This window comes from Numida meleagris, chromosome 10, assembly GCF_002078875.1.
Source record: "Numida meleagris isolate 19003 breed g44 Domestic line chromosome 10, NumMel1.0, whole genome shotgun sequence".
Taxonomy (NCBI): domain Eukaryota; kingdom Metazoa; phylum Chordata; class Aves; order Galliformes; family Numididae; genus Numida; species Numida meleagris.
In genome coordinates this window covers 18,558,994-18,586,333 of record NC_034418.1, presented here as the reverse complement: position 1 = coordinate 18,586,333, position 27,340 = coordinate 18,558,994, and the positions used below count along the sequence as shown (strand labels likewise).

Below are 27,340 nucleotides of genomic sequence, written 5' to 3'. Positions count from 1 at the left end.
TCAGTGGCTGGAGCCACCAGTGGTTGATCACTGACTAGCCTGGCAGTGGCTTAGCCTGTTGCTGAGCAGTGGAAGTGTCCTTTCTAGCAACATCCATCTCTGGTGGGCAAGTGTGTGCAGCAGCCTGGGGGATATTTCTCTTGTGTGGATACATCACCCTCAGCTATAAGCCTCTGTGCCAGCTGCTCTTCGGGTCTGATGGCAGTGAGCTGGAGAGAAACCTGCAGTGTTCCCGTGGAGGTCTAGAAGAAAGGGGCTGAGCAAGAGCTCCTCTCCAATTTCTGTGTCACACCAGCGCATTCAACCGACTCACCCAGTGCAGAGTGAGATGTAGCCCAGTGTTTCGTGTTACATAACTTGAGAAATGTTCAAAAACATCCCTGTAGCTTTGTGGGGTCTTGCAGAGCATTGTTTGTGCTCAGGATAGTTATCATTTCAGTTTATCCATCCTGATGGGCAGCATTTTCAAGCCCTGAGGCACAGCCAGATACTGCTACTCATTGTGAGACTGTTCATCAAACTGCTGCTGCCGTGCACAGCGTGTGGCAAGCAGGGCCATCTGATGTGCTGGGACCATAAAGCTCCATCTAGTCAGTGATGTTGCTTGAGAGAGAAAAGATTTCTGTAGCCTGAGTTGATAGCTGGGGTGTCACAGGGCGATTCTGTGCTAGCGGAATCTGCTTGAAGAAAACACTGTTTCAGAAAGGAAGGAATGAAACAACTTCTTTCCTCATTTGCTGCAGAAGAACGTCTGTTCCAGGGGGTATGCACTTTCCTATGACATCACCGCCCACTTCTTCAGGGTAAGTGCTGCCTTTGTCATTCTGCTCTATTGTCCCTGCCAGCCAGAACAGTTTCTTTACCGGGACACCTGTCTGTATGCTGTTCTTAGCAATGAGATGTGCCACTTGCACGGTTGCGTTGAGAATCACTGGTGTAAATTGCAAAAAGAAGAGCAGCAGTCCATGGAAGTGAAGCAAATTAACAGGAGGAATTAATGGTGGAGACTAATTGTAATGCAATGCAGCAAAGCTGCTGGCGGAAGGAGAAGCTGCTGGGTGCGTGTTTCTTTTGCAGAGCCATGCTGACCCCTACAGTTATCTTTGATTAGTTAACATGTGGGTTTGGGAGGTACTTCAAAGCAGCAAAGACATATGTGTGTAGTCATCTTGCAATATATCCTCACCCAGGGCCTGCTGAATGCCAGCTTGGACTGTGAAGAATCAGCAGAAGGGGTCAACGATGTTCTAACAACATGTCAAACCAAATGTCCCATCGTGCTGTTCTCTGCAGCGGTAACTTGTCGACATGTTGTCCTTCTTTTTAATGTTGGATGTCTATTCAGTGTCTATTTAAAGTGCATCTTTTAAACTTCATTTCAAGTAGACTGTGAAGTGAAGGGTAATTCTCAATGCCTTTAGAAAAATGCAGAGCGTTTTAGTACCCTCAGCTCTGGACATGCAGTAGTGGAATGGAAGAAAAGAGTTTTAAGAGTGAGAAGACAGAAGATAGAAGGGGCTAGTACATGCCAAGCAACCCAGAATTCTGTAAAGCACTTTTTTTTTTTCTCTCCATGTTACTCTTCACACACTGTCTTGCTTGGGGGTAGTTGTTTTTGTTGCATCTGATAAGCACATACCTCCCCTTTGTGGAACAGCTGAGTTTTGAGCTCCTTTCCAGCACAGGGTCCTGCTAGTGGAATGTCAGGGCCTCGTGGTACAAACTGTCACAGATGGCCCACTTGGCATTTCCAGGATTTGAAACTTCTCATGTTTATTGTGTGTGTGTGTTCATCTTGGGCTTCTACATTAAGGGGAGAAGAAAACCTTTCTCTCATTACCTGAGATAGCTTGCATATACTACTACAAACAGCTGCTAAGCATGCCACTGCTAACACTGCTGGTTTCTGGCTTTCTTCCTAGCTCTGGTGGCCACAGCTGGAGCCAGTGCTTTGCTCTCAGTGGAAGAGACTCTTTGGTGCTCCACTTCCAGAAGAACTGGAGAGACTGAGGGAATGCCAGTCCTCAGCAGCGGGGTACGTATGAGGAACCTGAACACTGATCTGCAGGCAGGAGAACCTGCTCTGATGGACAGGCTCCCTGGAAGCTTGTTCCTTGAGACAGGCTGGATTTCAGCAGGCAGAAAGAAATGCTAACGTGGGTTGAGGCTTGTAGGACAGCTATATACAGATTCCTTTGTAGAGTTCAAACTCAGAATGGGTTATTATAATCATTTAGTCTCACCTTCTGTGTGATATGGGTCAGAGTGTTTCACCATAAGGAAAAGAGAATCTTTTTAGAGGAGACTGGAAGGCAGAATCCTTGTTAGACCAACACTGGAAATAGCCTTTAGCACAGTGTTGAGTCATTCCTTCAATCAGCCGCGCCCTTCACTCCCTGGATGTGGTGAATTTCACATCTCTTGAAATTGCTCACTGCTTCTCGGCTGCGTCCTTCCCTCTCCATATCATTCCCCCGTGGTAAATCTGCTGTCTCTTCAGCATCCTGCAGCTTCTCACCAAAAGCTGCAAGTTCCATATAAGAATCTCCTTGTGGATTATTGCAGGCAATAAGCACGTGATTCTGTAGTATTGTACAGAGATAACTAATTGCCTGCCCAACATGTGACAAGGGAGATTTTGGAAGCCTACTGTCTGTTGCTAGACTTTGTTTTTTTTTAATTTCTCTGAACAATCCACATAGCATTCAACAACGGGGAGAAAGCTGGGGAGAAAAAATGTTTTTTCTTTGGCCCAGTCACAAACTTAAGCACTTTGCCAAAGCCCTTGAATCCCCTCCTCATTTACAGCTGTGATTCTTTCTCTCAAACCGTGACATGCTGCTTTTGTTTCCCAGCTTCCTTTCTTCAGGACGGGTTTTCCCTCTCTCTGGCCCTCCTTGGATTTCTGCTGCCTTCCTCCATTGCACCGTTCAACAGCAGCCATCACATGGAAGAGAGAGAAATGCACTGAAGAGGCTGGGAACTGACACAGAGCAGGCAAGACTGGACTCATTTTAAATGTCTGTTGTTCTCCACACTTAAAAACTATAAGTAGAATGTCTTTACCTGGAATACCATCTCTCAGTTAAACCTTGTTGTGAAATCTTGCTGATGGCTTGTGGGTAGAATGTAGCTGTAAATTACCAGTTACTAAATATTTATCCTACAGGCAAAGCTGTTTAAACTTTAAGCTTTTAACTCAGATACTGACTTCTCTGTGAAATCACTGAAGATTATTTAAACAGCAGCTCTAAAAAACAGAGTGAGTGTTGTAGAGGAGGGGAGTTTAGTCCATGGCTCACCAGGGTCACTTCTCCCTCTGAGAAAGGAGCAGTCCTCATTGATCTTCGTTCTGGAAACTTGGCAGGAAGACTAAGGAGATACAGAGAGTGTTTGTGAAACAGGAATGCATGCATTTTAAGGGCTCTGGGAAGATGTGCTGGGAATCCCAGGACCAGACTTCTGGGAGATTTTCAGTTCTACTCCAGGAAGTGCATCTGCCATTTCATCCTCTATGCACTGGAATTGTGTGAAGCCTTCTGCTGAGAAGGAAGTTGGGCTGCTGTTCTGGCAGTTGTGTGTGTTGATCTAGAGGAGATAGCAGGGACCAGAGCTCAGTATGGGGAGTGTCTCTGTATTGAGAAATTCACAGGTAAATCTTGTTTATGCAGAACCTGTGCCTCTCAAGTTTTAATCCCTGGGGCAAGAGTTGCGGTATCAGCTCTTGCTGTGGGATCAAATCCACCATTGTTTGTACTGCTCTAGAGCCAAAAACTATTAATCAGGAGCTGAGCTCACTGAGGTGATACATGCATTTAGTACAGGTGAAATAATGACAGCTTTCACCTTAAAAATCTGCCTTAACATAAGAGGAGGACACTGTGAAGACCTGAAGTGTGATGCCTCTCTGCTCTTTTCCTTGTCTTGGCCTGACTGCTGTGTGCGTGCACGTAGTCCTGCTCTGCACATAACTTGCTGTCTGGCTCTGCCCTCTCCCTTCTCAGAGGGCAACAGGAAAAGAAAGGAGGTTCAGTTTTACAACTCAACGGGTGACACAAATAAAAGTGTTACTTTAACTTCCCAGGGTCATAAAACCACTTGGATTTGAGTGGTAGGGATCCAGAAAAGCAGAGACGTGTGGCAGGACAGGATTACAGTGCACTTGCTGAGATGGGAAGCTGCACAGCATCTCCTGGTGGCACGCAGGCTGTGGACTAAGATCAGCTCTCTTCCAGATTCACATTTGTGGTAGCTTGCTTAGTTTTCCCTGTATTTGGGAGGACTTGCCATTTTTTGCCTGGTTTACTTGCTTTGAATTTTGTGTGGGATTTCCCCTGAGAAGCAATGAACCAAGTCAGGCCCCAGTCTATCTACCTGAAACATGCTGCATTCACCTGGAAACAGCAGCAGTGCTTGGAGTTCATCCGAGTCCATCCTGGGAACGCTGAATCGCACTTGATGGAAATGTTATTTCCTGACTGGAAAGTGTGAGTTCTGAGTCATCACCGCAGATACAACTAACAGGCACTCTCTTTTCCTTGCAGTTTCTTGTTTCTCTGCTGTTCTTCTCACTCATGGATCTAATCTCAGCAAAAATAGCACCAAAGGTAAACTCGGCCCTTAGGGCATTCTCATGACACTAAATACATCTGATCAGCTTGGTTTGCTGCCTAAAAATGCTTTGTACAAGTACTCTAAAAGCTGGTAGCTTGCTCTGCCGGAAGGAAAGGATCTGCAACATCCCAGCCAGAGCCTGCTGAAAGCCCTTCTGTTCATATCAGATCGAAAGTGTATTTTCATCTGTCTGACGTTATCTTCCCTTTCACTCCAGTAGCTTTTGTTTCTCTTCCTGAACGACTTACAATTTTCAGTTTCCTGCTCATACTTCACACCTCCAAGTAATGCTGGAGTCTCATACGGTCTTGGCTTTTCTGTGCATTTCACCTTTGTTGTAAGACACTTTTCCCCAGTCTGGAAACGCATGGCATTTCACAGGAGATGGGGTCTGTGGCAAGGAGGAACACGGGTTTCCAAATGATACAGTGCTGTAAAAAGGAAGAGCAAAGACAAGAAGTTTCTTTCAGCAGCTCTCTGCCCTAAGCATCCTCCTGCCTATGAATGCGTTTCTGTCCCTTTGCCATCTTCTCCACTTTGAAGTGCAACCGTTTGTGTAATCAGCTATCAGCTTGGATCAGGGAGCAGATTCAAGTTAAAAATAATCATTTGGTCTCAGCCTTTTTCTGGGGGAGCCTGGAGGAAGAGTCACTGAGAAAAGAAATATCTTGAGCAAACAGAGCTGAGAGGTTGTTCCGAGTAAAATGAGTAATGAAAAAAGCTCTCGACTGTCACCAGAGAGGTTAGAGGGGGGAAGTTTGCTACGGGGAACAGGGTGGGGTACATGGCAAAACTTACAGTATCTCTCTAGAGCAAAGCTGGGAAGCATGCTGGTGACGAGCTGCTTGCTCACCGATGCTACTTCCTCTGCTTTTGCAAATCGTACTCAAATGAGCAATGCTGTGACTTGGTTTGGGGATGCAGCCTCCTGCACTGCAGAAGTGCCTGACTGCCCAGGGAAGAACCCAGCCCCCAGCTGGGGGGAAAGGTTTGGGCTAAATTCACCAATGTCTTCTATTAAAGCATTTCACGTACACGATCTCTTACTGAAACTTTTCTGCTTCGATACAATTAAAACCTAAGACAAACTAGACCTGTCCTTTCTGACGCCCAGGAAGGTGTGGATTTTCAGACATCTCTGGAATGGTCCCTGGAGATCTTGCAGTGCCTGGAACAGAAGGGCACGTCCTGGCCACTGCTCTTCCAGTCAGCAGCAGAAGGTGAGCGAGTCTTCCTCCAAGGGGTGAGAGGGTGAGGCTTAGTGCTGGATGGTAATGCTCTAGCTCTTTGATTGATGAGTGTGGTAAGAACTGGTGGCTTTGTGAGCTGCACAGAGAAAAAAAAAAACCTTGTTTCAGTAAAAGCTGCTTCTATTCCGCAGCCTGGTGACCTGGCTGGTAATTAGGAGCGACTGAAACTCGGTATTGCTTCATCTAGTAGGAAAGCCAAAGAGGAAACAGCTTCCTTCTGCCAGGGTCCCTGCACCCAGCATTAGGGTTTACTGTGTGCTGGGAAGAAGTGACAGACCCTGCATGAGGTAGCAAAGGACTGCTGAAGATGCTTAATGCTTTTCTCTGACTATTGCAGGCTCTAGAAAATACTGTGTCCTGCACAGCGCTGCCTCGGACCGTCACAGCCGGCTCTTGCCTGTTGCATTCTACAGGTAATGTCCTGCTGGTTTCAGAAGGAATGCTTCTGGGGGAGGAGGGGGTTGGTGATTGTCATGCACTGCGGCTGGCCTGTTGGTGAGCCGAGCTCATACATCAGCTGTGCAGGGGAGAATACTGCATCACGGCAGGACTGCTATTGAAGAAGTCCCTGTATGTTGTGCTAGAAGTTTCCCTTCATCTTTGTGCTTCTAACAGAAGTGTCCCTGGCTGCCTTCTCACGCGGTAGCCCTGCATGAAATGGGACCTGTAAGATGAGTGGCAGCAGGAATGCTAGCTGTATTTGCTCTGTGTCTTTCTGTTTGAGTCTAACATGGAACCAGAACTGACTAGCTGGTGCATGTGTGATTTCCCATAGCCTTACCCCCGGCTTTCACCACGAGCTGCTCACCAGAGAGCACTCCTTCCTTTACGTGGCGCTCAATCTCTACATCCAGCTGCTGCAGCTCTTTGTGGAAGGGAAAGACCTGCCCCAGCCTGATCAGGTAGGACAGGGCCCAGGCCCTGCAGAGGGTATGGGTGAAGCTCAGTCTCTTTCTTTCTTCTCCTAACTCCAAATCGTATTTGCGATCCATTCCTGACACCACTTGCAGCATCCTCTTGTCCTCACTTTCCTGTACAAAGCAGTGGTATCTTGTGGAGCTGCATTTGCAGGCATGCAGCTTGCTCACAGCTTGAGGCGGAGAGGAGCCTGCAGGTGCTGCTGTCCTGCTGGTGCCTGAAACCTAAGATGCCCCACTGCTGTCTTGTATGGGACTTTAGGATGAACGTAGCCACTGATTGAGAGATCTGCTCACCTTGTGGCTAGACCATAGGTACAGCATAATGGTTCCTGTTCCACTTCAGCAGGCAGGGACTGAGACTTGAGAGTGACGCTGCTTTGGGCTTTGATCTGCCTTGTCTCTTCTGCATTCTTCAGGCGGATCCCTTAGAAGTGATCTCTGCAGCCCGGCAGTTCCTCCTCGGTGCAATTCCACACTGCCCGGCCAAAAGCTTCGGAAACATAGGACTGGTGCGTTGAGTGTTTCCTCTTTTATCACTTTGAGATGTCTGCTCACTGACAGCATGCGTATCTTTCATGCCACACTCAAATTGTATTGGTGCTGCCTGCTTATCACCTTGTATGCAGTGGCTTTCTGTAACACTGGAGCGGTGGAGGACACCTGCTGTTCAACTGGTGCAATAGCCACAGCTCTCCTCCCTCCCCTGCTGCAGGCTCCATCTTTCTCACCAACATTAACCATTACTCTTTCATGCAGTCTTGCACCCACTGCTTGCTTAATCCTTAGTCTTAGGGAAAATATCAAGCACAGTTAAGTGACAGGCATTGAAATCTGCCCCCCTCCCCCCCCCACACACACACACCGTGCTGTCTGGCAGGAGCCCGTTATTTCTGCCTGAGCAGAACCTCTCCCTTCTACTTCTGCACATTGCTGAGAAGCAGCAAAATGATCTGGCCTTGCTGTAACTTGCTTTGAGGAAGCAGGAGCAGGACTAATGCCACTTGCCCTCTCCCCAGTTACTGGAGGCATGTGAAAAACTTGACCCAGAGGTGGGAGCCACCCTCCGGCACTTCTCCCAGCCTGCTGCATCCATGGAGCTGGATGAAGAGCTGTTCCTGTTCTGAGTGACAGTGACACTGCTGTGGAGGGCAGGCTGAGCAGAACACACCGACTGCAGGTGAAGGGAAAGACACCACGCTCCCTTTCCCACTAGTGCTGCTTCTTTCCAATTACTTTGTAAATAATTTATTACAAGCATAACCATGAAGCTCTTATTACAATAAAAAGTAGGTTACAAACTTCAGTTTAGACTTGCTTTGGGATTTTTTTTTTTTTTTTCCAAAACAAAAGGCCTGCTTTAAGTTGCTCCACTGCCATACGTACCCTTACAGCCACCTGAGGGCAATTCTGAACAGGCAGCAGCTTGTGCAGGTCGGGAACAGTTGTGGGCCAACTTTGTTTCTACAACTGTGTGCGCAGGGAGAAGGGAGACAACAAAGGGGTGCTGCCAAACATCCACTCCCCTTGGATTAGACAGACTTAGTACAACACTGCTGAATCAGACGTGAGCATGGAGAATCACAGCATAACAAGCTTTTTCTGAGCAAGCTGAAGCTAATTCCATTGAGTTCTTTGGAGACTAAAACGTAGATTAAAAATCTCCACTCTGCCATATGGTTTCTACGGGGCCAGACTGGGAAGGCTTCCCCATCCCCCTCAGGTGGGCTCTTGCTGTGCAGTCACTTCTGGCTTTACAGCCTGGCTTTCTGAAGTCCCTGATGTGTTTAAGAGGAGAATGGGCTCTGACTCCAGGGGCTTGGTTTTGTCCTGAGTCTGGGTCAGAGGATGCACCATAGACATGTGGACATTAAGGTTATGGGCCTTCTCAAAACGTTTCCCACACTGGTCACAGGCGAACTCCAGCTCCGTCTCCGCTTTGTGTTTGGTCATGTGGTACTTGAGCGATGCTCGCTGCCTGCACTGGAAGCCACAGATTTCACACCTGCAAGGCAAAGTATGGGCTCAGAACCCAGCCCAGAGCCACAGCCTGAGCCCAAGCTGTTTGTCACAGGGAGTATGCCCACGTTTGCATGCACTGAATAGGAGGCAGGAGCTGCAAGAGAAGAATACTGCAGCCTTCAGCAGCTGGCTTAAAGCATCTCCTAGAACCACTTAAGTCAAGGAACATCATTATCCTGAGGTCTGCATCTCACGGCTTGTAGCTGAGCATTCATCAGTTGAACTCTGAAGAACAGGCATAGAAGGGGCAAGACTTGCTTGGCCCAGGGAAGCTCTGGAGTTGGGACACGCACTGGGGAAGCGGATGAATGTTTCAAGTGTCACAGAATTACACTGCACTAAGGACAGTGAGAGCTCGGCAGAACTTCCTGACTCCTCCTATCCATTTTCCTAGCTAGGAAGGCACGATGAGGTACACTTACTGGAGGGGCTTTGCTCCTGAGTGCCGCATCTGATGGACTGAGAGGTGTTTGCGTTGCTTAAAGGTCTGCCCACATTCATCACAGATATAGTTGCGTACCTCTGCAATGGAAATGAGGAAGGACACTGATTGTGGTGATTCCTTAGCACATGAAATACGCAAGCAGCTGTCCACGGTTCCTAGGGGAGCTTGAATTCCTCCTCCCACCTCAAGTCCCCTATATGAAGGCTTGCTGCAGACTTGTGTGTCAGCAAGACAGTTCTACAGCCCCCCCCGAGTCTTGCTATGGCACCTACAAGCCTTGTACAATGAATTACTCCATGTTGGTAACACCTGTCCTCAGCTGTGATGAGAACCTGCGGAGACACACCTGTATGAATGAGCTTCACATGACGCTGCAGGTACCGGTCGATCATGAACACCTTGTTGCAGCCTGGATGAGGACAGGGCCTCTCCCGAACTTCTTCATGATGCTCTTTGATGTGTTTCTGAAAAATAAAAGGACGGAGCTTCTAACTGCTGGTCAGCAAGCACAGACTGGGGCTATTTTCTCCAGAGAAAAAAAAAATTGGATCCCACAATAAACGAGACACCCATCTCGACAGCCTCATGCTCCAGCACAGAAGGTGGCCAGGGATGCCAGACAGACTGCTCCATTTAGTGATCCACCCAGGCACTCACGGCCTCCTGCAGAGCTGGACAGTCAGCAAGGTCTGTCACAGATCCTCCTCTCATACAGAAACTGTTCTATAATACTCAGAGCTACAGGTCTGAGGAAGGAGCAAAGCCTGAGCTTACCTTCATGCCATCTGCCCCCCTGTAGACAGCTGTGCAGCCCTGGTAAGGACACTTGTAAATGGTGGGCAGCTCCTCCCTGCAAAGCAGAGGCTTGCTGTCAGCCAGGGGCCTACAGCTGGGGCTGCAGCCCAGCCACAGACTGCTCCTTATTACCTTTCACATTTGATTTTTTTTTTCCAGCCTGGTTTTGGCCCTGGCTTCTTCCTTACTTTGGGCTCTTCTGCCTTCTTCGCTTCTTTGCTGTCACTTTTCTTGCTAGAAACCCTCCGGGAAGGAAGAAAGACATTTGTTTAATAATTGATGTAAATTCAAAATCCTCCCACCTAATTGTCCCTGAATGTTATGCAGGCCCTGGGGGCTTAGCCCTGGCAACAACAGGAGCGTGCTGTCAAATGCAAGCAAGCCACGCTGCTGTACTGAGTGCAAGGCCTGGGGAAGAGAAACACGGCCTCACTTTAATTCGAGGAACACACATTCTGGGCACTGGGGCAGAAAAGCAGGGATCTGCGAGACCTGAGGCCGTGCAGGAAAACAAGCCTGCCCAGCTGAGCCCACCCCAGCCCCAGGAAAGCAGAGGTGGGTGCCAGCCCTCCTGCTCAGCCAAGCACGCCGCGCTGCACGGCAGGGAAAGCCCCTTACTTTTTCTCAGGGTAAGGCTCGAAGGAGTCATCTGAAGATTGCACGTTTCTCTTCTCATTTTCATCATCGCTCAAGAAGTCTCTGAGAAAGACAGAAGATGCCCTTTACCAACACAGGACTTGGCTGACGCTTCAGCAGCAACAGTAACATGTTCTTCATTTCCAGCACATTTATCTTCCCCACAGAGCAGCGTGGCAACAGGCTCCACATGTTCTCCTCCCCAGCAATCTCCCAAAACAAAGCCCCCAAACGCAGCACATAGCAGAACCAGTTCTTTTCAGGACTAGATCTCTGTAAGAATCACTGAACCACTGTCAGGAGCACAAAAATTGCCTGCTTCTGAGCAGGTCTGATGTTGTAACTGCTTCCTGTACGAGGAAAAGTCATTTTGTGGAGCAAGAATGTAATATAAGTGTCTGGCACAGGTTAATTAAGCTACAGGCCATTCAGTATTTCCTCATATGGAGCAGCCACATCTTTTTGTTTGTTTTTAAATCCCAAGCTACACAAGAAGCAATTCATTCTAAAACCAGGAAACACGCAGCAGGTTCACGGGGTGCTTTGAATATGACAGCTGACAGATTTAGCTGACACACCAAAGTAAGTTTGCACTTGGCCACTCCGTACCTCCACTCAACCATCAGTTGTTTACACACCTCGCTTGCAATACCTAGATTTGGAGGGCTTAGCCAAATCTTCCATCAGAACAACCACTAAGCTGCCCGCATCCCACTCGGGCTTCCTGTACTCTCCCTGTGAGCAAACAGGGAGATTTCAGAGCGCCAGCTCCTGCCTGCGAGCCCGCACTGACCGCTCACAGCTGCAGAGGGGAACCAGCATCGGCGCTACCAGCAGCCAGCCTGGAGCAGTGGCTCTGCTGCCACGCAGAACCGCACGGCCGCTGCTCTCCTGGAGCACGGGGCAGTGCACAGCACAGCCAGCTGTGCTGGAAGCAGCCAACAGACAGCACACACATGCACGCTGCACGTGGGAGGGAGCTGAGCGCTACCACTGTGGCTGCAGAGAAACCACCCTGGCCCTCAGTGCCAGCTCCCAGGGCCTGCTGAGGACCGGGCCCCTCGTGGAGAAGCTCTCCGCGGCCATTTCATACTTGCAAAGAAGACATTAAGGCTATTTTAAACCCACTCTTCTCTCACCCCTCAGAAAGGTCACTGAACTCGTCTTTTACCCGCTCATCCGACGTTGTAGACAGAACCTGCTTCCCACTCAACTGTCCTAGGAAATGAAGGAGAACAAGGCATGTTACTAGGAAAAGCAGTGAAAAGAAACCAGAGACAGCTGTTGAGAAGGCACTGGCTTCACTCACGGTGCAAAGAAGATGTGCTCCAAGACAAGTTAACGATTATTTAAATCAAACTCAGTGCCTTGTGAGCTCTGGGAGCATTCTCCCTGCATCCCAGGGTGGGGAGAGCCTTTACCCTGCAGCTCCCACAAGCATCTTTTGGTTTCCCAGACACAACTGCTCTGCAACCCAAAGACTCATTCCCCAGTGAGCTACAACTACCTTTTCTCTTTCCAGCAGTGGACATATCACGTGACTGCCAGAGCTAAACAGATCCCAACTTCTGTAATTCAAAATCAGTGCTAAGCCCCAAATTTTAAAAGAGAGAATACAGCAGCAAACCTGTGTTAAGGCAGCCCAAGAGCAAGGCTGCCTGTGCAGACAGAAGTGCCTCCTGGGCCTCACGCTGCTCACATTGCCCTGTAGTCACAGTGGGGTGGGGAAACCCGCCGGCACTGACACACAGACAGGGTTTGGATTGATCCCAAATAACCACCTGGCAAACAGACAGAACTGGGGACTGCTCTGCACCACTGGACTGGTGTGTGTCCCCAGATGAGAGCAGGGCCACACAGTCCTGCCAGCCATACACAGCTAGCTGAATAGCCACATCTCACCCCTTGATCAGAGAGGAAAACCATGTGCAGAAGCAAGGAGACCAGCTCTGGCTGCACAACAGCAGGGCCAGCCGAAGCCTCACATCCCCCTTCCATCTGCAAGACCAGAGCTGATTCTCTAGGCAACCAGCACTTCTGAGCTGTAGCTCAAGTACCCTCCTGACCCCTAAGGAGGGTCAGCCAGGCCCAGCAGTCCTCCCTGGGAAGGTATCAGCCTTACCCAGAGGGCTGGGGGGACATCAGAAGTGAAATCCCTTACCTGTGGCACTGCTCAGTGGTGACACGGGCTGGGCCAGGGCTTTCTCCTGTAATGAGGCTGTGCTGTCCAGTTGAGAATGAGATGAATCCCTGTTCTGCGACGGCTCATTCTCCAACTTCAGTGGCACTGATGTGGTCCCTTTGTTTGTGGGCTGCTGACAAGGAGTTGTCCTTACTGGAGCATGCTGGGGTTTGGGAGCAGAAACAGCCTCGGCGCTGTCTGCCCCGTTGTCCGTCAAGCGCTGCGCCACGCTCTTGTTCCACTCCCGTTTGACAGCCAAGGCATTGTCAACAAGCACCGTACTACAGTCAGAATCCGTGTCCATGACGTAGTCATGCCCGTCCCCGCAGCCCCAGACGGCACGGATGATCCCGCAGTACTCGGAGGACAGCACGCTCTGCAGGCTCGGCACCGACTGGCAGCCCCCGGCGTGCGCGTGCGCCCACGTCACCAGGCTGTGCAGGCACTGGGGGCTGGAGGTGATCAGGTCGACTGTTGGAAGGGGAGAAGCAGCAGGCACAGGGTCAGTGGCTGCAGACCCACTCCTCCTGCACACCCGGACCGAGGCGCGTGGCAGCAGGCGAGGGAGGCACCCTACAGACTGGTGCAGCGTTTCCCAGGTGTTGACACTGTCGACACTCAAACAATCAGACTGCTGTTGTCATTCATGTGACAGCTAGAAGCACGTTCTGATGGCTCCAGTGCATGACAGCAGCTGGCTCAAGCTGCTGCTGCCACCCAAAGCCTCTCTCTGCATCCCCGTGTACGCCAGAACCGCCCTGCCCTGAACACCCCTGAAAACCAACCCTTCCCTGCTGGAGAAGGAGGCAGCTCCGTGAGCTGCTACTCACCCAGACAGGAGGCACCTCCTTCCACGCCAGGCTGGGCCGGGGCTGCGCCGCTCCTGCAAAAGCCAGAACAGCACTGGTAGCATTAGAGGGACCATACTGAGCACGAAGCGATTAATTACTCCCAGTAACTACCAGGAGCACAGAGATGCAACGTACTTTCCTTTCGACTTGATGTGACCTGTGGGAGACGCATTCACCCTCTGAATAAACGTCCTGAGGACGCTGCGGCACTTGTAGAACTGGGCATGGCATTTCTTGCAGACAAACTGGGGCAGCGCGGGGTCCTGGCGCACCGCCACCCCGACCAGCCGCTGGAAGTCCGTGAAGAAGACCTGATCCACGCGGCGCTGCTTCTCCGAGTTCTCCCCCATCACAGGAACCTTCCCAAAGGCGTTGCGCAGGCTCCGGGAGGAGAACTTCCCGTGGCAGAGGCGACAGTATCCAGTGCTCAGGGCTCTGCCAATTCCTGCAAGAGAAGGACCGGATGCAGCTGCCTGGTGCCTGCTGCAGGAGCACGCAGCCAGCTGCAGCCCAAGGGCGTTGGCACACTGGAAGACAACATCCCCATCCCTCAATCCAAGCAAGCAGGCCGCCTTCAAACTCCTGGCTTCAGCACCAGCACAGGACAAACGGGAGGAACGAGACCTCTGTGACTCAGGGCAGAGCAGGGGCTGCACGCCGCCACCCGCAAACCTGTGACATCCCTGCCCTGCACCTCTGGGTGGCTGTTCCAGATCTGACTCTGGTGTTCTCAAGGTTCTCACACATCCATGCTTCCACTAACACTGTCCTCCAGCTGAAGTTGTTCTTTTCCTTCTTCACTGTTTATCTCCGAAGTATTAATAGCCAGTAACCATGGCCCTCAGTGAGCCAGAGTCTCCACAGATCCCAGCCTGCCTGGCTTGCACTGTTTCTATCACCCTAATGGTCCCACAGCCACGCACAAGGCACCGAGTGGGAGCTGCGCTCCCAGGGATGAAGTGGCCACTGCCCCAGAGCAAAGAACGATGCCACAACCCTGCTCTAAGGGCACTGACCGGGCACTTCCCCCACGGTGGCTGCTGTATGGGCACTCCCAGCTGCACCTAGTGTGATGATAGCCCTCATCTCCTTCCTCAGCAGCGATGCACACAGCTACCAGCCCGAAGGACTACCCATGGGCACAGCAGAGCAAGAGCCACACCCGTGTCCCCCAAGGCCTTTTCCTAGTGTATTTCCAACACTCCTTTCTCCAGCTACATCCCCGTTCCCCACTTTAAGCCCGTGACCACAGCAAGATCAAGGCCGCGGCCTGCAGCTCAGTGCCCCGGGATGGGGCTGCTCAGGGCGCTACTCCCCACTGTGTCCCCCTGAGCCCCTCAGAGCCCCGCGGCCGGAGCGAGGCTGAGGCCTGCAGCTCTGTGCCCTATGGCCCCGCGCACGGGAGCTACCGGTGCCTCGTGCCACTCGAGGCCTCGCAGCCACCCTCCCATTTCCGTGCCTCCACCACCCCCGAGCCCCCCGGCCCCACCCGAGGGCCCAGGCCAGCCCAGCTCTCACCTGCCTCCGCCGCCCCCCCGGGCCGTGCCCAAGCGGAGTCCTCCGCCGCCACCGGCGCCCACCCCGCGGTCGGTTCGGGCCCGGCCTCCCCCTCCGCAGGACCCCTGGCCGCGGGCCGCCTGCGGGGCTCGGGGGAGGCCGCAGTGGGGCCGCCCGCGGCCGCCAGGAACCGCCCGCGCCGATCGCGCTTCATCGCCGCTCACCGCGGGCCCGGCGCGCCGCGCCCCGCCTCTTATGGCGCCCTCTTGTGGGCCGGAAGACCCAGAGCTCACTTCCGGTGCATACCATCCGTTTTTAAGTCCCTCCGGAAACACACTCCGGATGAACTTCCGGTTTCATCCCCTTGCTTTTTAAGTTCCCTCTGGGAACGCGCGGCCGCAGAGTTCTGCGTTCCGGCCGCCATGGCCGCGGCGGGCGTTGGTGGGGATGGAGGGGCCGGGCCAGGCAGAGCCCTGCAGACCGCGATGAGGGCGGCGAGCGAGGCTTTGGAGATGGACAGCGCAGGGAGGACGCGGGTGAGCGCCGCAGCCCTGCGGGGGGGGGCCTCTTAGCCCGCACCTCCCCCTCCCCCCTCCCCCCCGCCCCCAGGACTTGTGGCCGTCCCTGCCTCACTCCTATTTAATATCGCTGCAGGAAGCCTACGTGGAGTACCTGAAGAGCATCACCCTCATCTCACAGGCCCTGCAGGACGAGGCAGCGCTGACAGGTAACCCCCCCCCCCCCCCCTCCACTGTCTCCTCCCCCCAACCCCGCACATAGGAGCACAGCATGACACCCCCATATCGTAGAGGGCAGCGAAGGGCTCGGCTCCAACACCCCCAAAATGCTGAAGTTGGCAGAGCAGTGCCTGGAGAGAGTCAAGTCCTTGGCAGCCACGCTGGGTGAGTAATGTCACTCCCGGGTGGACTGAAGCCCTTAACAGGGGCTGATGGACCCGTGCCACCCTCCATAGGGAAAAGCAAGGCCAAGCCGAGTGCACCGGGGGGGCCCGCACCCGTCTCCAGGCACCGCAGGGTTTTCTCGGATGAGGGAGGCAAGCTGTCTCCCTTCCTGCCACCGGAGATCTTCCAGAAGCTGCAGATCGCTGAGGCACAGAGTGCGCGCAAGTAAGTGGGGCTGAGGGGCAGCAATTGCAAACGAGCTGGGGAGCAAATTCTATGGGGAGTGGGAAAAGGAGGGTCAGGGGGACCTCATTGCTCCCCCCAGTGACCTCAAAGCAGAGCAGAGTTGGGCTCTTCCCCCAGGCAACAAGCAGGTAGGTGTGGCGCTTAGGGACATGGTTTATTGATAGAGTTGGCGGTGCTGGGTTAATGGTTTGGTCTTGATGTCCTCCAAAGGACAAGAGATGATGATGCTAATTCACAGCAGGGGAGGTTAAGGTTGGATATCGGGAAAAATTTCTTCTCAGATAGAGCGGTGATGCACCAGCACAGGCTGCCAAGGGAGTGGTGGGGTCACTGTCCCTGGGGGTGACCCAGAGCTGCAGAGAGGTGGCACTGAGGGATGTGGTTATGGGCATGGTGGGGTGGGCTTGAGGATTATGGAGGTCTTGTTCAACCTCAGTAATTCTTTGATTCTATGATTCCACAATTGTTCTGTGCTGGAAGGTCCCAACTGGCTGGGATCCCTGGCTCACGTGCAAGGCTACTGCAGTGCTCACCTCATTCCCTGCAGGGAGCTGACACCACTGGAGGAGGCGTCGCTGCAGAACCAGAAGCTGAAGGCTGCTTACGAGGCGCGGGTGGCACGGCTCAACCCCAGCCAAGCCCTGCAGAAAACCTCGCTGGTGAGTGGGGAGCTGGGTACGATGGGTCCCACTCTGGGACTTTGAGCAGGTGTCACCCACGCAATGTTTGTTGCTTGGCAGACGCTGTCTCTACAGCGGCAGATGATGGAGAACCTGGTGATCGCCAGGGCACGGGAGGAGACCGTATCCTTTCCGCTAGGAGAGAGCCCAAAGCAGGGGTCCTGCAGCTGGGCCTGGCTTCCTGCTGCAGGCCCCTGTTCCTTGCCTCAGGCTGCACCAATCCAGCATATGCATTTGGTTTTGAGTCCTACCCTGTTCCTGGCTGATGTGGGGGTGCAGATTGAAGCCACATGGACAGGCTGGATGCTGCTTGTCCAGCTCTGTCCAAGCTGCCCATGTGTCCTTGCTCTGCCAGCCTGGGGGTCCCTTGGGGCTGTGCCCCCCCATGTACCCTGTCAGTGCTTGTGGCTGTTGCTTCATCAGCCACCCCAGGGCTGTGCTGGGTGAGAGGCTGGCTGGCTGCTGCAGCAGTTCCAGTGCCTTAACTTTGCCCTGGCCTAGCTGCAGCGGAAAATGGAGGAGCGGCGGCTGCGGCTGCAGGAGGCAGCCAACAGGTGAGGGGACCAGGGTGTCCCAGTGGGGACCGCGAGGGTGCGGAGTTCCCTGCAGACCCCTCTCCTGGCACTGTGGCACCTGCAGGAGGTTCTCCAGCAGCGTGGCCCTAACCCCTGAGGAGCAGGAGCAGAGAGAGCTCTACGCTGCCATCCTCGAGTATGAACAGGACCATGTGAGTATGCACTAGAGGCTGCTGCTGTGGGTGCCGTGAGGGCAGAGGGCTGTGCTGGGAATCGGGGAGAGAGGCCGTCCCCATGTCTCCGCTAACCTGCTGCGGGCACTCCCCCAGGATTGGCCACGGCAGTGGAAGGCCAGGCTGAAGAGGAGCCCATCAGACCTGTCCCTGGTGACAGGACTCTTCTCCTGCCTCCTCAGGTACTGTGGGGCTGGCAGGGGACTCTGTGTTTAGCTGGAGGGCTGCAGCCATTTCCCAGCATCCCCTGCTTACCCCTGTCCCTCTGCTTCCAGCTTCCCTGAGCACCCCATCGCCCAGCTCCTGCGCAAGCTGCAGTGTGCTGTGTACACTCGGCTGTACCCGGCCATCAGCCAGAGCAACCCCGAGGCTGCCCCTGCAGCCCCCACCGGCCTCGCCTTCCTCTCACTGGATGCAGGGGGGCTGCTGCCCGTGGAGCCAGGGGGCCGGCGGCTCCGAGCCTCCCGCAGCCTGCACTGCATGTTCTCGGTGCCTGAGCATGGCCCAGCTGCACTGCGACACAGCGTCTCTGGAGCGACCCTGACTGATGGCAGCTCTGACTCCTCCAGGGCAGAAGGGGACTCCCGGTCTCCCCGGGAGAGCTCCTTTGAGGACCTGGAGCGGTTCCTGGCATCGCCTGAGGACTGGCCCCCCGGGGAGACCATGGCCGGGCCCAGGCCCGTGGCATCGCTGCAGGAGCAGCTGAAGGGCATCGTGCGGGACATTCACAATGCCATTGGTGAGGGGCGGCCATGGCACTGGGAGGGAGGAGGGGCGATGCGGCGGGCCGGGGTCTCACTGTGCCCGGCCAGGTGAGCTGCGTAACTCCTCCCTTCCCAGACAGGCTGCTGTCCCTGACCCTGCTGGCCTTTGAGGGGTTGAGCACCGCCGCTGGCAAGGACCAGTGCCTGGCCTGCATCGAGGACGCCTTCTTCCCCCCTCTCTGGGCCCCGCTGCTGGCCCTCTACAGGTAGTGCAGCCCCGAGGCTGGGCTGGGGGCTGCTGTTCTGGCCCCTCCCTGCCAGCTCCCACCCATCTGCCCACAGGAGCGTGCACCGGCCCCAAGAGGAAGCCCTGGCTCGCAGCATGGAGCGGCACCGCCACGCCAGCCCCGCCGACCTGGGGCTGCCCCCCCGGCTCTTCCCCGCTGTGCCCGGCCGCCTGCCCTATGGTGCCACCATCGAGGACCTGCGCCTCATCCCCCTGGAGACGTGTCCCCGCAGGAAGCTGGACTGCATCGGTGCGGGGCCGGGGCGGGCACAGGCTGGGCGCTGCGGGGGCCGTGGGGTGGCCCTGAGTGCCCTGCCCTCTGCTGCAGTGCGAGCCCTGCGCAGCATCTGTGAGTGCGCCGAGGAGTACTGCAGCGCCCGCGACAGCCGCAGCCCCGCTGCCGGCACCATGTGAGTATGGGGTGGGGAGTGCAGCCCTGCTGCCATGGGGCTGGGGGCGGTGGGACCGGTGGGTCCCTGTGCTGCGGGGCTGCTGGTTCGCACCGGGGGGGCTGGTGGCTGCTGTAGTGGTGGGGCCGATGGTGGCTGCTGTTCGGGGTCCAGCGGTGCCCTGTCTGCCTGATGCTCCCTGCTGTGGGTGGACAGTGGTGCCGGCGGTGCTGGGGCGGATGGTTCCTGTTGTAACGCTCTCACAGTTCCCGTTGTGGGTGGTAGCGGTGCCCCACAGGGTTTGCCGTTCCCTTTTTGGGGAAGTGACGGTTCTGTTGCCATGCTGGGGGAGCCGGTGGTGCCCGGTGCCGTGGCCGTTGGGCTGATCGTCCCCGTGCCGTGGTGTCAGGGCTGATGGGGCAACGTTCCCATTGCCGTGGTGATGGGGTCCGAGTGTTCCATTGCCGTGGAGGTGGTGAGGCCGATTGTCCCATCGCCGTGGCAACGGGCCCGGGGTCCTTTAGCCATGACAATGGGGCCCAGCGCCCCGCCGCCATGGTGACGGGCGCGATGTTCCCGTTGCCACGGCGATGGGGCCCCTGACGACGCACGCGGCAGCGGGGCGGATGAGCTGCTGCCTCTCCTGTCCTATGCGGTGCTGCGCAGCGCGCTGCCCCAGCTGCTGTCGGAGTGCGCTGCTCTGGAGGAGTTCATCCACGAGGGGTAGGTGCCGGGCGGCGGGGCGAGCCGACCGCGTGCTGCCCCGGTGCCGACCGCGTGCTGCCCCGGTGCCGACCGCGTGCTGCCCCGGTGCCGCAGGTGCCTGCTGGGCGAGGAGGGCTACTGCCTGACGTCGCTGCAGAGCGCGCTGGCCTTCCTGCAGAGCCTGCCCTGAGCCGCCGGCAAGTGCTGCGCTCCGCCCGCCCGCGAGGGGGCGCCGGACGGTCCGCGCCACCGAGTGGGCGGACTCGCGTGGTGGGCGGGAAGCGGGAAGCGGAAGAGCGCGTGCGTGCGGAGCGGGGCTCGGCGGCAGGTGGGGGCCGGGGACCGGGGCGGGAAACGAGGTCGAGGGGCGGCCCGGGCCCGGGACGTTGTGCCGGGGGGAGGGCGGCCGGGGTCGGTCCGCGGTTCCGGGCCGGAAACCGGGCCCGGGGCGCTCACCCGCCGCGCCCGCAGGATGTGCGCGGGCCCGGCGCTGCGGCAGGAGTACCGGCGGGGCCTGGAGCGGGGCCGCGCCTGCCCGGGTCCCGACCCCTCCTTCGGGGAACGGCTGCGGCAGCGGCTGCGGAACGAGCCGGGGCTGCTGCCGGCCCTGCAGGACGACGCCGGCGCTCTCCTGGCCCGGGGGCTGCGGGGCCGCCGCGAGCCGGGCCCGTTGCTGCGGGGCCTGGCCGCTGCCTTCGAGCTGCTGGAGCGGGCGGCCCTCAACCTCTACCTCTTCCCCTGGCGCAAGGAGTTCCGCACCATCCAGGTGGGTGCCGGGCCGGGGCCGGCCGCTGGTGGGATGCGGGTGCCCGCAGCGAGCCCCTACCGCTCCGCTCTCCTCTCCTCGCAGACCTTCTCAGGAGCCTACGTACACACGCTGCGGGCAGCGCTGCCCGAAGCCGAGCTGCTGCGGAGCTTGGGCCGGCTGGGCTACGTGCGGCTGGACGAGCGCCGCCTCGCCGTCTCCCGGCTGCCACCGGGCACCGAGCTGGCTGCTGCTGCCTGCGGCTTCCTTGCCTGCCGGCTGGAGTGTGAGATCCTGGCCGACGTGCTGCTGCGGCTGCAGCCGCGCCTGCCGCGCGCCGAGGAGCTGCTGGGTGCGCGCCGCGCCACCAGGGACGCGGAGGCCTGCGTGGTGATGCTGCGAGAAGGCTGCGAGGACGGCAGGGATCCCTACCGGGACATACCAGACAGCCCCGAGGATCTCTATTTCGAGAGGCCGGACAGCCCCGAGGATGGCGGGGAGCGAGACATCAGTCCCCCAGCGCTGAGCTCCAAGCTGCAGCAGGACCCCGTGGGGCTGCAGGGTGCACGGGACGTGCTCAGGAGTAGCTGGGACCTCTGTGAACGTAGTGAGCGCGGGCAGGAGCCGCTCCCCTCCGCAGGTGTCCCTAAGCCGGACGCATCCTCCTCCTCCTCCTCTCGCTTCTTCCTGGAGCAGCAGCAGAGGGAGGTGGGCAGCGGCCCCCCGTTGCTCTGCCCTGTGCTGCTGCCCCCCGGGGAGCCCCCCCCAAGCAGCCATGCCGGGGTTCTGCCACCTGCTGCCCCACAGCAAGTACCTGAGCTTCCTTCCTACCAGCTGCACTCATGCCTGCGGCAGGGCACGCTGCCTGCCTACTGCTGCACCACCTGCCAGCAGCTGCATGCCGGGACCTGCGCGGCCGGGCTGGCTTGCCGCAGCCGGCACCGTGGGCAGGAGCTGCGCTGTGAGCGGCAGCAGCGCCTCTGGCTGCAGCGCACGGAGGTGGACATGCTGCTGGCTGACAGCACCAACCCCCGGCCCTAGCGTGGCACTTCAGCTTGAAGGGACGCTGCTTCTGCTGCTTGCCCCTTGGCCTGAGGGACACTGAACTCAGTCCCACGCTCCTACCAAGCCCTCAGATGTAGCAGGGCAGTGCAGGGAGGTGAGAGCTGCGAGGACTGGTCCCTGCTCTGGTTCCTCCTGTAAATGGCTCGCTGCATCCCAGTAAAGCGTGGCTGCCTCATGACTTGGTGGTTTTGTCCTGGCAGGGAGGGAAAGAGGAGACCCTGGGGATGCAAAACCAAACATGAGCTAGCACTGTGCTCTTGCAGCTCAGAAGGCTAAGGGCGGCTCAGAAAAGGGGTGGCCAGCAGGGACAGGGAGGGGATTGTCCCTCTCTACTCTGCCCTCGTGAGGCTCCATCTGGAGTACTGCGTCCACTGCGTCCAGGTCTGGGGCCTCCAACACAGGAAAGATGTGGAGCTGTTGGAGAGGGTCCAGAGGAGGGCCACAAAGATGATCAGAGGGCTGGAGCACCTCCCCTACAAAGACAGGCTGAGGGAGCTGGGCTTGTTCAGCCTGGAGAAGAGAAGGCTGTGAGACCTCACTGCAGCCTTCCAGTGTTTAAAAGGGGCTCATAAAAAGGAGAGGAATCAACTTTTTACAAGAGTAGACAATGAGAGGACAAGGGGGAATGGTTTTAAGTTCAAGAAGGGGAGATTTAGATTGGATGTCAGGGTTCTTTATAGAGAGAGGGGTGAGGTGCTGGAACAGGCTGCCCACGGAGGCTGTGGATGCTCCTTCCTTGGAGGTGCTCAAGGTGAGGTTGGATGGGACCCCGCGCAGCCTGGTCTAGTACCAGATCTGGAGGCCCTACCTGTGGCAGAGGAGGTAGAACTTGATGATCCTTCAGGTCACTTCCAACCCAAGGCATTCTATGATTCTATGGGCCAAAGATAGGGCCCACACTGCTATCCCCAGGGCACCTCCCTCCCCAAGGGGTTTCATCCAGGGCCAGCGTTCTCCCATGTGGCACTGCCCTGCAGGCTCAGCTCTCACCTCACGGTACAGCTGGGCAGGCTTTGCTTCAGGCTGGTGGCAGGAAGCAGAGCCTGTGCTGTCCTTGTCCCTTTGTGGGGACCAGGAAGGAAGGGACGTGGTGCTGATGGAGGCCAGGCTCAGCATCCTGCCTGGGTAGTGACCTAGGGAGTTTTTCACCACCACTGCCCTTTTGCAGCTGTTTTTATTGACAGCAGAGTCAGGGTTACACCACACAGCCAGTACAGGCCAGGGCTGGTCCTGCCAGACCCCCAGCATCTCTGTACCAAACTCCCATCTCCCCCGTTGCAGTCCATGCCTCCATCCCACCCCTGGGGAGGAGGCGGCACAGGCTGAAACCCACCCAGTGCTGTGCTCACGGCTCCAGGCTGTTGCCCCCTCAGCTCCAGGGCAGAAGGAAGCCAGCACTACACAGTGCTTGGGCCCTGCTGGGCTGGAAGTCCGTGGATGTTCCCAGCATGAGTAGCTCTACGTGGGGCTAAGCATGAGTGTTGGTAACCAAGGCAGCCCCCTGCCAAGTGCAACTGTTGGGCTGGGGCAGTGCGGCCAGGAGCCGTCCCCAGGGGTGACAGCATCAGCACTGCGTCACCAAGGAGAGCCGTGTGCCTGGACAGCAGCAGGGCAGGAGCCAGCACCCAGCCCCGGCAACGGCCACCCCTGCTCGAGATCCCCCCTGTACCTCCTCCTGTGGGATGGGCTCAGGGCTTGGCACGCTTTGCCTGGGTCTCAGTCCCCGTGCTGGTGCTGGCCGCCCGCTTGTTGCGATGGTGGGGGAAGGTGGGCATGAGCTCTGGCTCGCAGGCTGGGGAGGCACAGAGACAGGTCAGCGGGGCCCGAGCACTGCAGCCCTAGCTGGAGGGCAATGTACTTACGCAGAGGCTTCTCCTTGAAGTATGAACTATCCAGGCTGTCTTTTGCCGTTGCCCTGTGGGAACAAGACACGTGACAAGCTCTGCTCCCAGCCCAAACACGCTGCCACCTTCCCTTGCCATCACAGGCTGCCACCTCCAAGGACAGACCCCACCACAAAGGCAGCATGATGCTGGCAGCCCCATCAGCAGGCAAGGGCCCGCCCCAAGCCCTGCCCACGCAGACAGCTCTTACCGCTTCTTGGGATCATACATGAAGAGGAAGTTGAGCAGACGCTGCCCGGCCTCTGAGAGCCAGGGGAACTTGTGCTTGAGGTTGTTGTAAGGCTGTTTCCGCAGGGTGTACTGACTCACCAGGGGCAACTTGGAGAAACCCTGAGGGAAGGGGTAGGGGAGTGTCAGGCAGGGCAGGAGGGTAGGCAGGGCATGCAGCACCGTGGGATAACTCACTGGCCAGATGTTTTCATTGGGTGTCCCCAGGAGCTGCACGATGAGGTCGATTTGGTGGATCTCAGAGGTGCCTGGCAGCAGCGGCTTGTGAGCCAGCAGCTCAGCAAGGATGCAGCCCACGGCCCTGCGGTGCAGAGGACACGCAGGAGTTGGTGGGGGCAGCAGAAATCTCTCTATGTCCCATGCAGATTTGTAGTCCTGGCTCCTACAAATCCCCCAGGCACTACCCAGCCAGCCTCAGCCTCTCCCGTCCCCTGCCCTTACCACATGTCAATGCTGGTGGTCTGTGTTGTCACTCCTAGCAGCAGCTCGGGTGCTCGGTACCTGTGCAGGGAAGGCAGAATCTTTAGCTGCAGCACAGGAAGCCCTCTGCCCCCAGTGGCAGTGCTGCAAAGACTTGCCCCACGAGCCAGCACAGCTCAGCACCCCGCACTGACCACTCACCACAGCGTGACGACTTTGGGGGTCATGGGCTGTGGTGGCATCCCATATGTCCGCGCCAGCCCAAAATCCGCTGCAAGAAAGGAACAGACCCGAGATAAGGAAAGAGGCAAGCTGCACGCTTTGTCTGCTTGTGGAGCAGAGGGAGAGCTGCAGGCACATCTGCAGCAGGAGCTGAATTGACAGAGGTAAGGGCAACAGCCAGGGGCTCACCTATCTTCACACAGCCTTTGTCAGTCATGAGCAGGTTGGACACCTTCAGGTCCCTGCAGGGAACACCGAGCGGCGATCAGCACTGCCTGTCAGACACCGCTCCTCCTGTACCCACACTTCCCCAGGGCACTCAGGAAGACAAAGAGCCCCAGAGCTGACTGACCACTAAGAGAAGTGAATCTCACCATCCCTTGCCTTCCCTTCCCTGGCTCCCACACTGCACAGCAAAGCCAACGGTTTGCTCCAGGCCCCCGCCCAGAGCTTCTCCACACAGTGCTCCTTGCTCCCAGCAGAAGTGTGTGAGCTGAGGAACCAACACGCGGTTTCGGGGCTCAACAGGCTGCCTCCCAGCAATTCCTCTCCCCACCACCCACCCACCCTCTCCCACTGCTCTCACCTGTGGATGATGTACCTCTCATGAAGGTACTGCAGACCCTTGAGGACTTGCAAGATGATGCACTTCACCTGGAGAAAGAGTACAGGAGTGTCCCCCAGTGTGTGAACAGCACCGGCCAGCCCTGCTGAAGCCCAGCACAAGGTGGATTGCAAACTGCAAGGAATCCACGCTGGCAGTGACAGTGTTTTGGCTGGAGTCTCAGTCCTTTCTCAAGGGTGACATTCCTAAAAGCTTGTCCCAACCTTTACCTGAGCCTCCGAGAAAGGTGTCTGCATATTCTCAAGAAGGCTGGCAAGGTCCTGCTCACAGTAGCCCATCACCAGGAAAATACTGTAGAGGACACACAAGCATCTCACTGCCCAGTACTGTGAGAGGTAGATGAGAGCACCGGGGGTGGGGGGGCATAACCTCTGAAGGGTGGAGGGCACACAGGGAGGCTCTCACCTCTCCAGATGGTTCCCCACAACCACCTCCTTCAGCTCCACAATGTTGGGGTGCTGGAGCTCCAGGAGCAGGGTGATCTCCCGCAGGCTGCTGACGGGCATTCCTGGGGGCAGCGAGAACCACGTTGCACAACTGCCTCAAGCAGAGGCCAGGAACACCGCCGCCTGCCATAAGGAGCCATCCCTGTTCCTCATGTACCTTCCTTCTCATTGTCCATCCGCACCTTCTTCAGCGCCACAGTCTCATCTGTCACAGTGTCCCGGGCACGGTCTGGAAGAGGAGCACAGGCCGGGCGCTCAGCACGAGGTTTAGCCAAAGGCACACAGGCACTGCTGAGTTTCACTCCTCTCAGCCTCGGTCCCACGGCCCCACAGCCCCCAGTGTGGGCAGACGTGCTGCAGGCCCACCCTTCTGCCCAGGCTCCAGCCAACACCACACTTACACACTATGCCATAGGTGCCCTCTCCGATCCGATTCAGCTTCTCAAACTCCTTCACGCTCCGGCATTTCCCCAGCTGGAACCAAAGAGCCACATCACAGGCAAGGGCTCTCTCGGGGGCAGCCCTCAGCAGCTCCTCACCAACATTCCCACAGCGCTACAACCTTGATGGCAGACTGACTGTCACAATAAAGGGCAACATTCTGAGCGATGCCCAATTAGGCACTGTAAGTCTGGTCACGTTCAACTATCAACTGTGAACTACCACAATTACAGATTCACAAACAGCGCCCTGCCCCATTTGTCTAGCAGCATTCCATGAGCTTACTTAGGATCCCTTCTTGATTTTGTCAGGCAGCATCTGATCAGACCTCACACAGCTGAATCAGTGAAGGAATTTTGGCCACAGCCACGCAGAACTCACACACAGTTAGCTGACTCAAATTGTACAGCTTATTAGCAACAGACTGCAGGTTCTCTTAGATAGCTGGTGAGTAATTCACTGTGTGCGAAGCATGAGAGGTTAACCAAAAACAATGCAAAGCACATGCAGGGAACTAAGAGTAATAGAGCCTGGCCACAAGCTGCTAAGTTGTAAAATAAATTCTGCAGAGATTACAAAGCTTCCCGGGGAAGCCTCAGTGTGTGAGCCTTACCCAGAAGATGTCTCTATGGGGAGTGGGGGTGGAAAAGAGGTTCAGTCCGTTGACTGTTCCCAAGAGTCAGAGATGGTCTGTGTCTGACTTGCCTGCAGTGGTATCTTCCCTGCTTTCCCTCTCTCTTAAGACATCTTTACACTACCTATTAAACTACAGGTGGAGCTGGAATGACTCTAGTCATTCTGTGTCTTTGTTCTGATTGGTATAAAACTCCCTCACCTTACTGCTAAAGGTACAGGCTAAAAAACTCAGAGTGCATGTTCAGTGAGGGGTGGTTGCACCTCAGAGGCGGATAGTTTTTGGGACAGAGATGTAATTTGCTGTTACAATGAGCTATAACAAGCAAAGTTCACCAAAGGGCAACATTTTATCAAAAGGATGGCAGACTTTTGGCGCAGGGGCAGCAGGCAAGCCGTGTGCCACCCAGTCCCTATCCCAGCACTGCCCTTCTTGCAGTCAGACCACCAGCCCTTCTGATGCTGCTGACCCCTCAGGCTGCCCAGGGAACCACCAGGCGCACAGCCTCCACTCCGCTGCACCCCCCTGTGCCACCAATGGCACACAGGCGCGCTCTGCTGCTGTACCCCCGTGCGCGGTCTGTGCCTTGACCTCCCGCGATCAGCGCAGCACCTGAAGCGCAGTAACTCCACGCTCACACGCGAAGCCGCGTTCCACAACGCGGGGCGCAGCGGCGGGCGCTCCCTACATCCCCTCAGCACAGGGCCCACCCAGCGCCACCGCCCCCAGGCCTCCCCACAA

General features: G+C 56.3%; 5 protein-coding genes across 11 annotated transcripts in view; 3 read left to right on the top strand and 2 right to left on the bottom strand.

Annotated features, from left to right (window-relative positions):
• Positions 1–8,087, top strand: part of FANCA (Fanconi anemia complementation group A) — a 35,089-nt gene extending 27,002 nt beyond the window's left edge. Inside the window, exons 34-43 of the mRNA XM_021408497.1 lie at positions 744–803; positions 1,191–1,295; positions 1,923–2,035; positions 2,856–2,997; positions 4,545–4,607; positions 5,729–5,834; positions 6,202–6,277; positions 6,640–6,766; positions 7,201–7,293; positions 7,801–8,087. Coding sequence (XP_021264172.1) covers positions 744–803; positions 1,191–1,295; positions 1,923–2,035; positions 2,856–2,997; positions 4,545–4,607; positions 5,729–5,834; positions 6,202–6,277; positions 6,640–6,766; positions 7,201–7,293; positions 7,801–7,908 — 993 coding nt within the window. The 3' untranslated portion in view covers positions 7,909–8,087. The remainder of the gene's footprint in view (positions 1–743; positions 804–1,190; positions 1,296–1,922; positions 2,036–2,855; positions 2,998–4,544; positions 4,608–5,728; positions 5,835–6,201; positions 6,278–6,639; positions 6,767–7,200; positions 7,294–7,800) is intronic.
• On the bottom strand, positions 8,014–15,439 carry ZNF276 (zinc finger protein 276). Its single transcript, XM_021408498.1, has 11 exons — positions 15,231–15,439; positions 13,848–14,157; positions 13,692–13,744; positions 12,841–13,332; positions 11,819–11,897; positions 10,662–10,742; positions 10,176–10,286; positions 10,023–10,098; positions 9,595–9,712; positions 9,226–9,325; positions 8,014–8,786 (listed from the first exon to the last, which is right to left on the bottom strand). Exons 1-11 carry the CDS (start codon positions 15,421–15,423, stop codon positions 8,501–8,503), a joined length of 1,899 nt encoding a protein of 632 aa, XP_021264173.1. The 5' UTR covers positions 15,424–15,439; the 3' UTR covers positions 8,014–8,500.
• Positions 15,550–20,472, top strand: VPS9D1 (VPS9 domain containing 1). 2 transcript variants are annotated; one of them, XM_021408500.1, is made up of 16 exons: positions 15,550–15,745; positions 15,864–15,936; positions 16,019–16,111; positions 16,183–16,336; positions 16,905–17,016; positions 17,098–17,160; positions 17,539–17,591; positions 17,677–17,764; positions 17,882–17,967; positions 18,061–18,524; positions 18,626–18,755; positions 18,832–19,025; positions 19,104–19,185; positions 19,783–19,887; positions 19,984–20,066; positions 20,341–20,472. In XM_021408500.1, exons 1-15 carry the CDS (start codon positions 15,632–15,634, stop codon positions 20,057–20,059), a joined length of 1,887 nt encoding a protein of 628 aa, XP_021264175.1. In that variant the 5' UTR covers positions 15,550–15,631; the 3' UTR covers positions 20,060–20,066; positions 20,341–20,472. The 2 variants fall into 2 exon arrangements, 1 of the variants encoding a protein (XP_021264175.1); XR_002442159.1 differs by lacking the exon at positions 20,341–20,472 and having other exon boundaries at positions 15,551–15,745; positions 19,574–19,887; positions 19,984–20,027.
• Positions 20,068–21,857, top strand: SPATA2L (spermatogenesis associated 2 like). Its single transcript, XM_021408501.1, has 3 exons — positions 20,068–20,197; positions 20,618–20,635; positions 20,720–21,857. The coding sequence occupies exon 3, from the start codon at positions 21,008–21,010 to the stop codon at positions 21,653–21,655; it is 648 nt and encodes a 215-aa protein (XP_021264176.1). The 5' UTR covers positions 20,068–20,197; positions 20,618–20,635; positions 20,720–21,007; the 3' UTR covers positions 21,656–21,857.
• The window catches only part of CDK10 (cyclin dependent kinase 10), a 5,117-nt gene continuing 245 nt past the window's right edge, over positions 22,469–27,340 (bottom strand). Inside the window, exons 2-14 of one of the 6 annotated variants that reach the window (XM_021408710.1) lie at positions 25,926–25,998; positions 25,682–25,753; positions 25,484–25,586; positions 25,288–25,369; positions 25,040–25,107; positions 24,643–24,695; positions 24,433–24,502; positions 24,253–24,312; positions 23,989–24,112; positions 23,774–23,913; positions 23,542–23,594; positions 23,349–23,471; positions 22,469–22,487 (exon numbers count right to left, since the gene is read on the bottom strand). In XM_021408710.1, coding sequence (XP_021264385.1) covers positions 23,368–23,471; positions 23,542–23,594; positions 23,774–23,913; positions 23,989–24,112; positions 24,253–24,312; positions 24,433–24,502; positions 24,643–24,695; positions 25,040–25,107; positions 25,288–25,369; positions 25,484–25,586; positions 25,682–25,753; positions 25,926–25,998 — 1,002 coding nt within the window. In that variant the 3' untranslated portion in view covers positions 22,469–22,487; positions 23,349–23,367. Of the gene's footprint in view, positions 22,488–22,834; positions 23,472–23,541; positions 23,595–23,773; positions 23,914–23,988; positions 24,113–24,252; positions 24,313–24,432; positions 24,503–24,642; positions 24,696–25,039; positions 25,108–25,287; positions 25,370–25,483; positions 25,587–25,681; positions 25,754–25,925; positions 26,103–27,340 lie in introns of those variants that run through there. The other 5 variants (XM_021408709.1, XM_021408708.1, XM_021408711.1 and 2 more) reach the window with 5 other exon arrangements.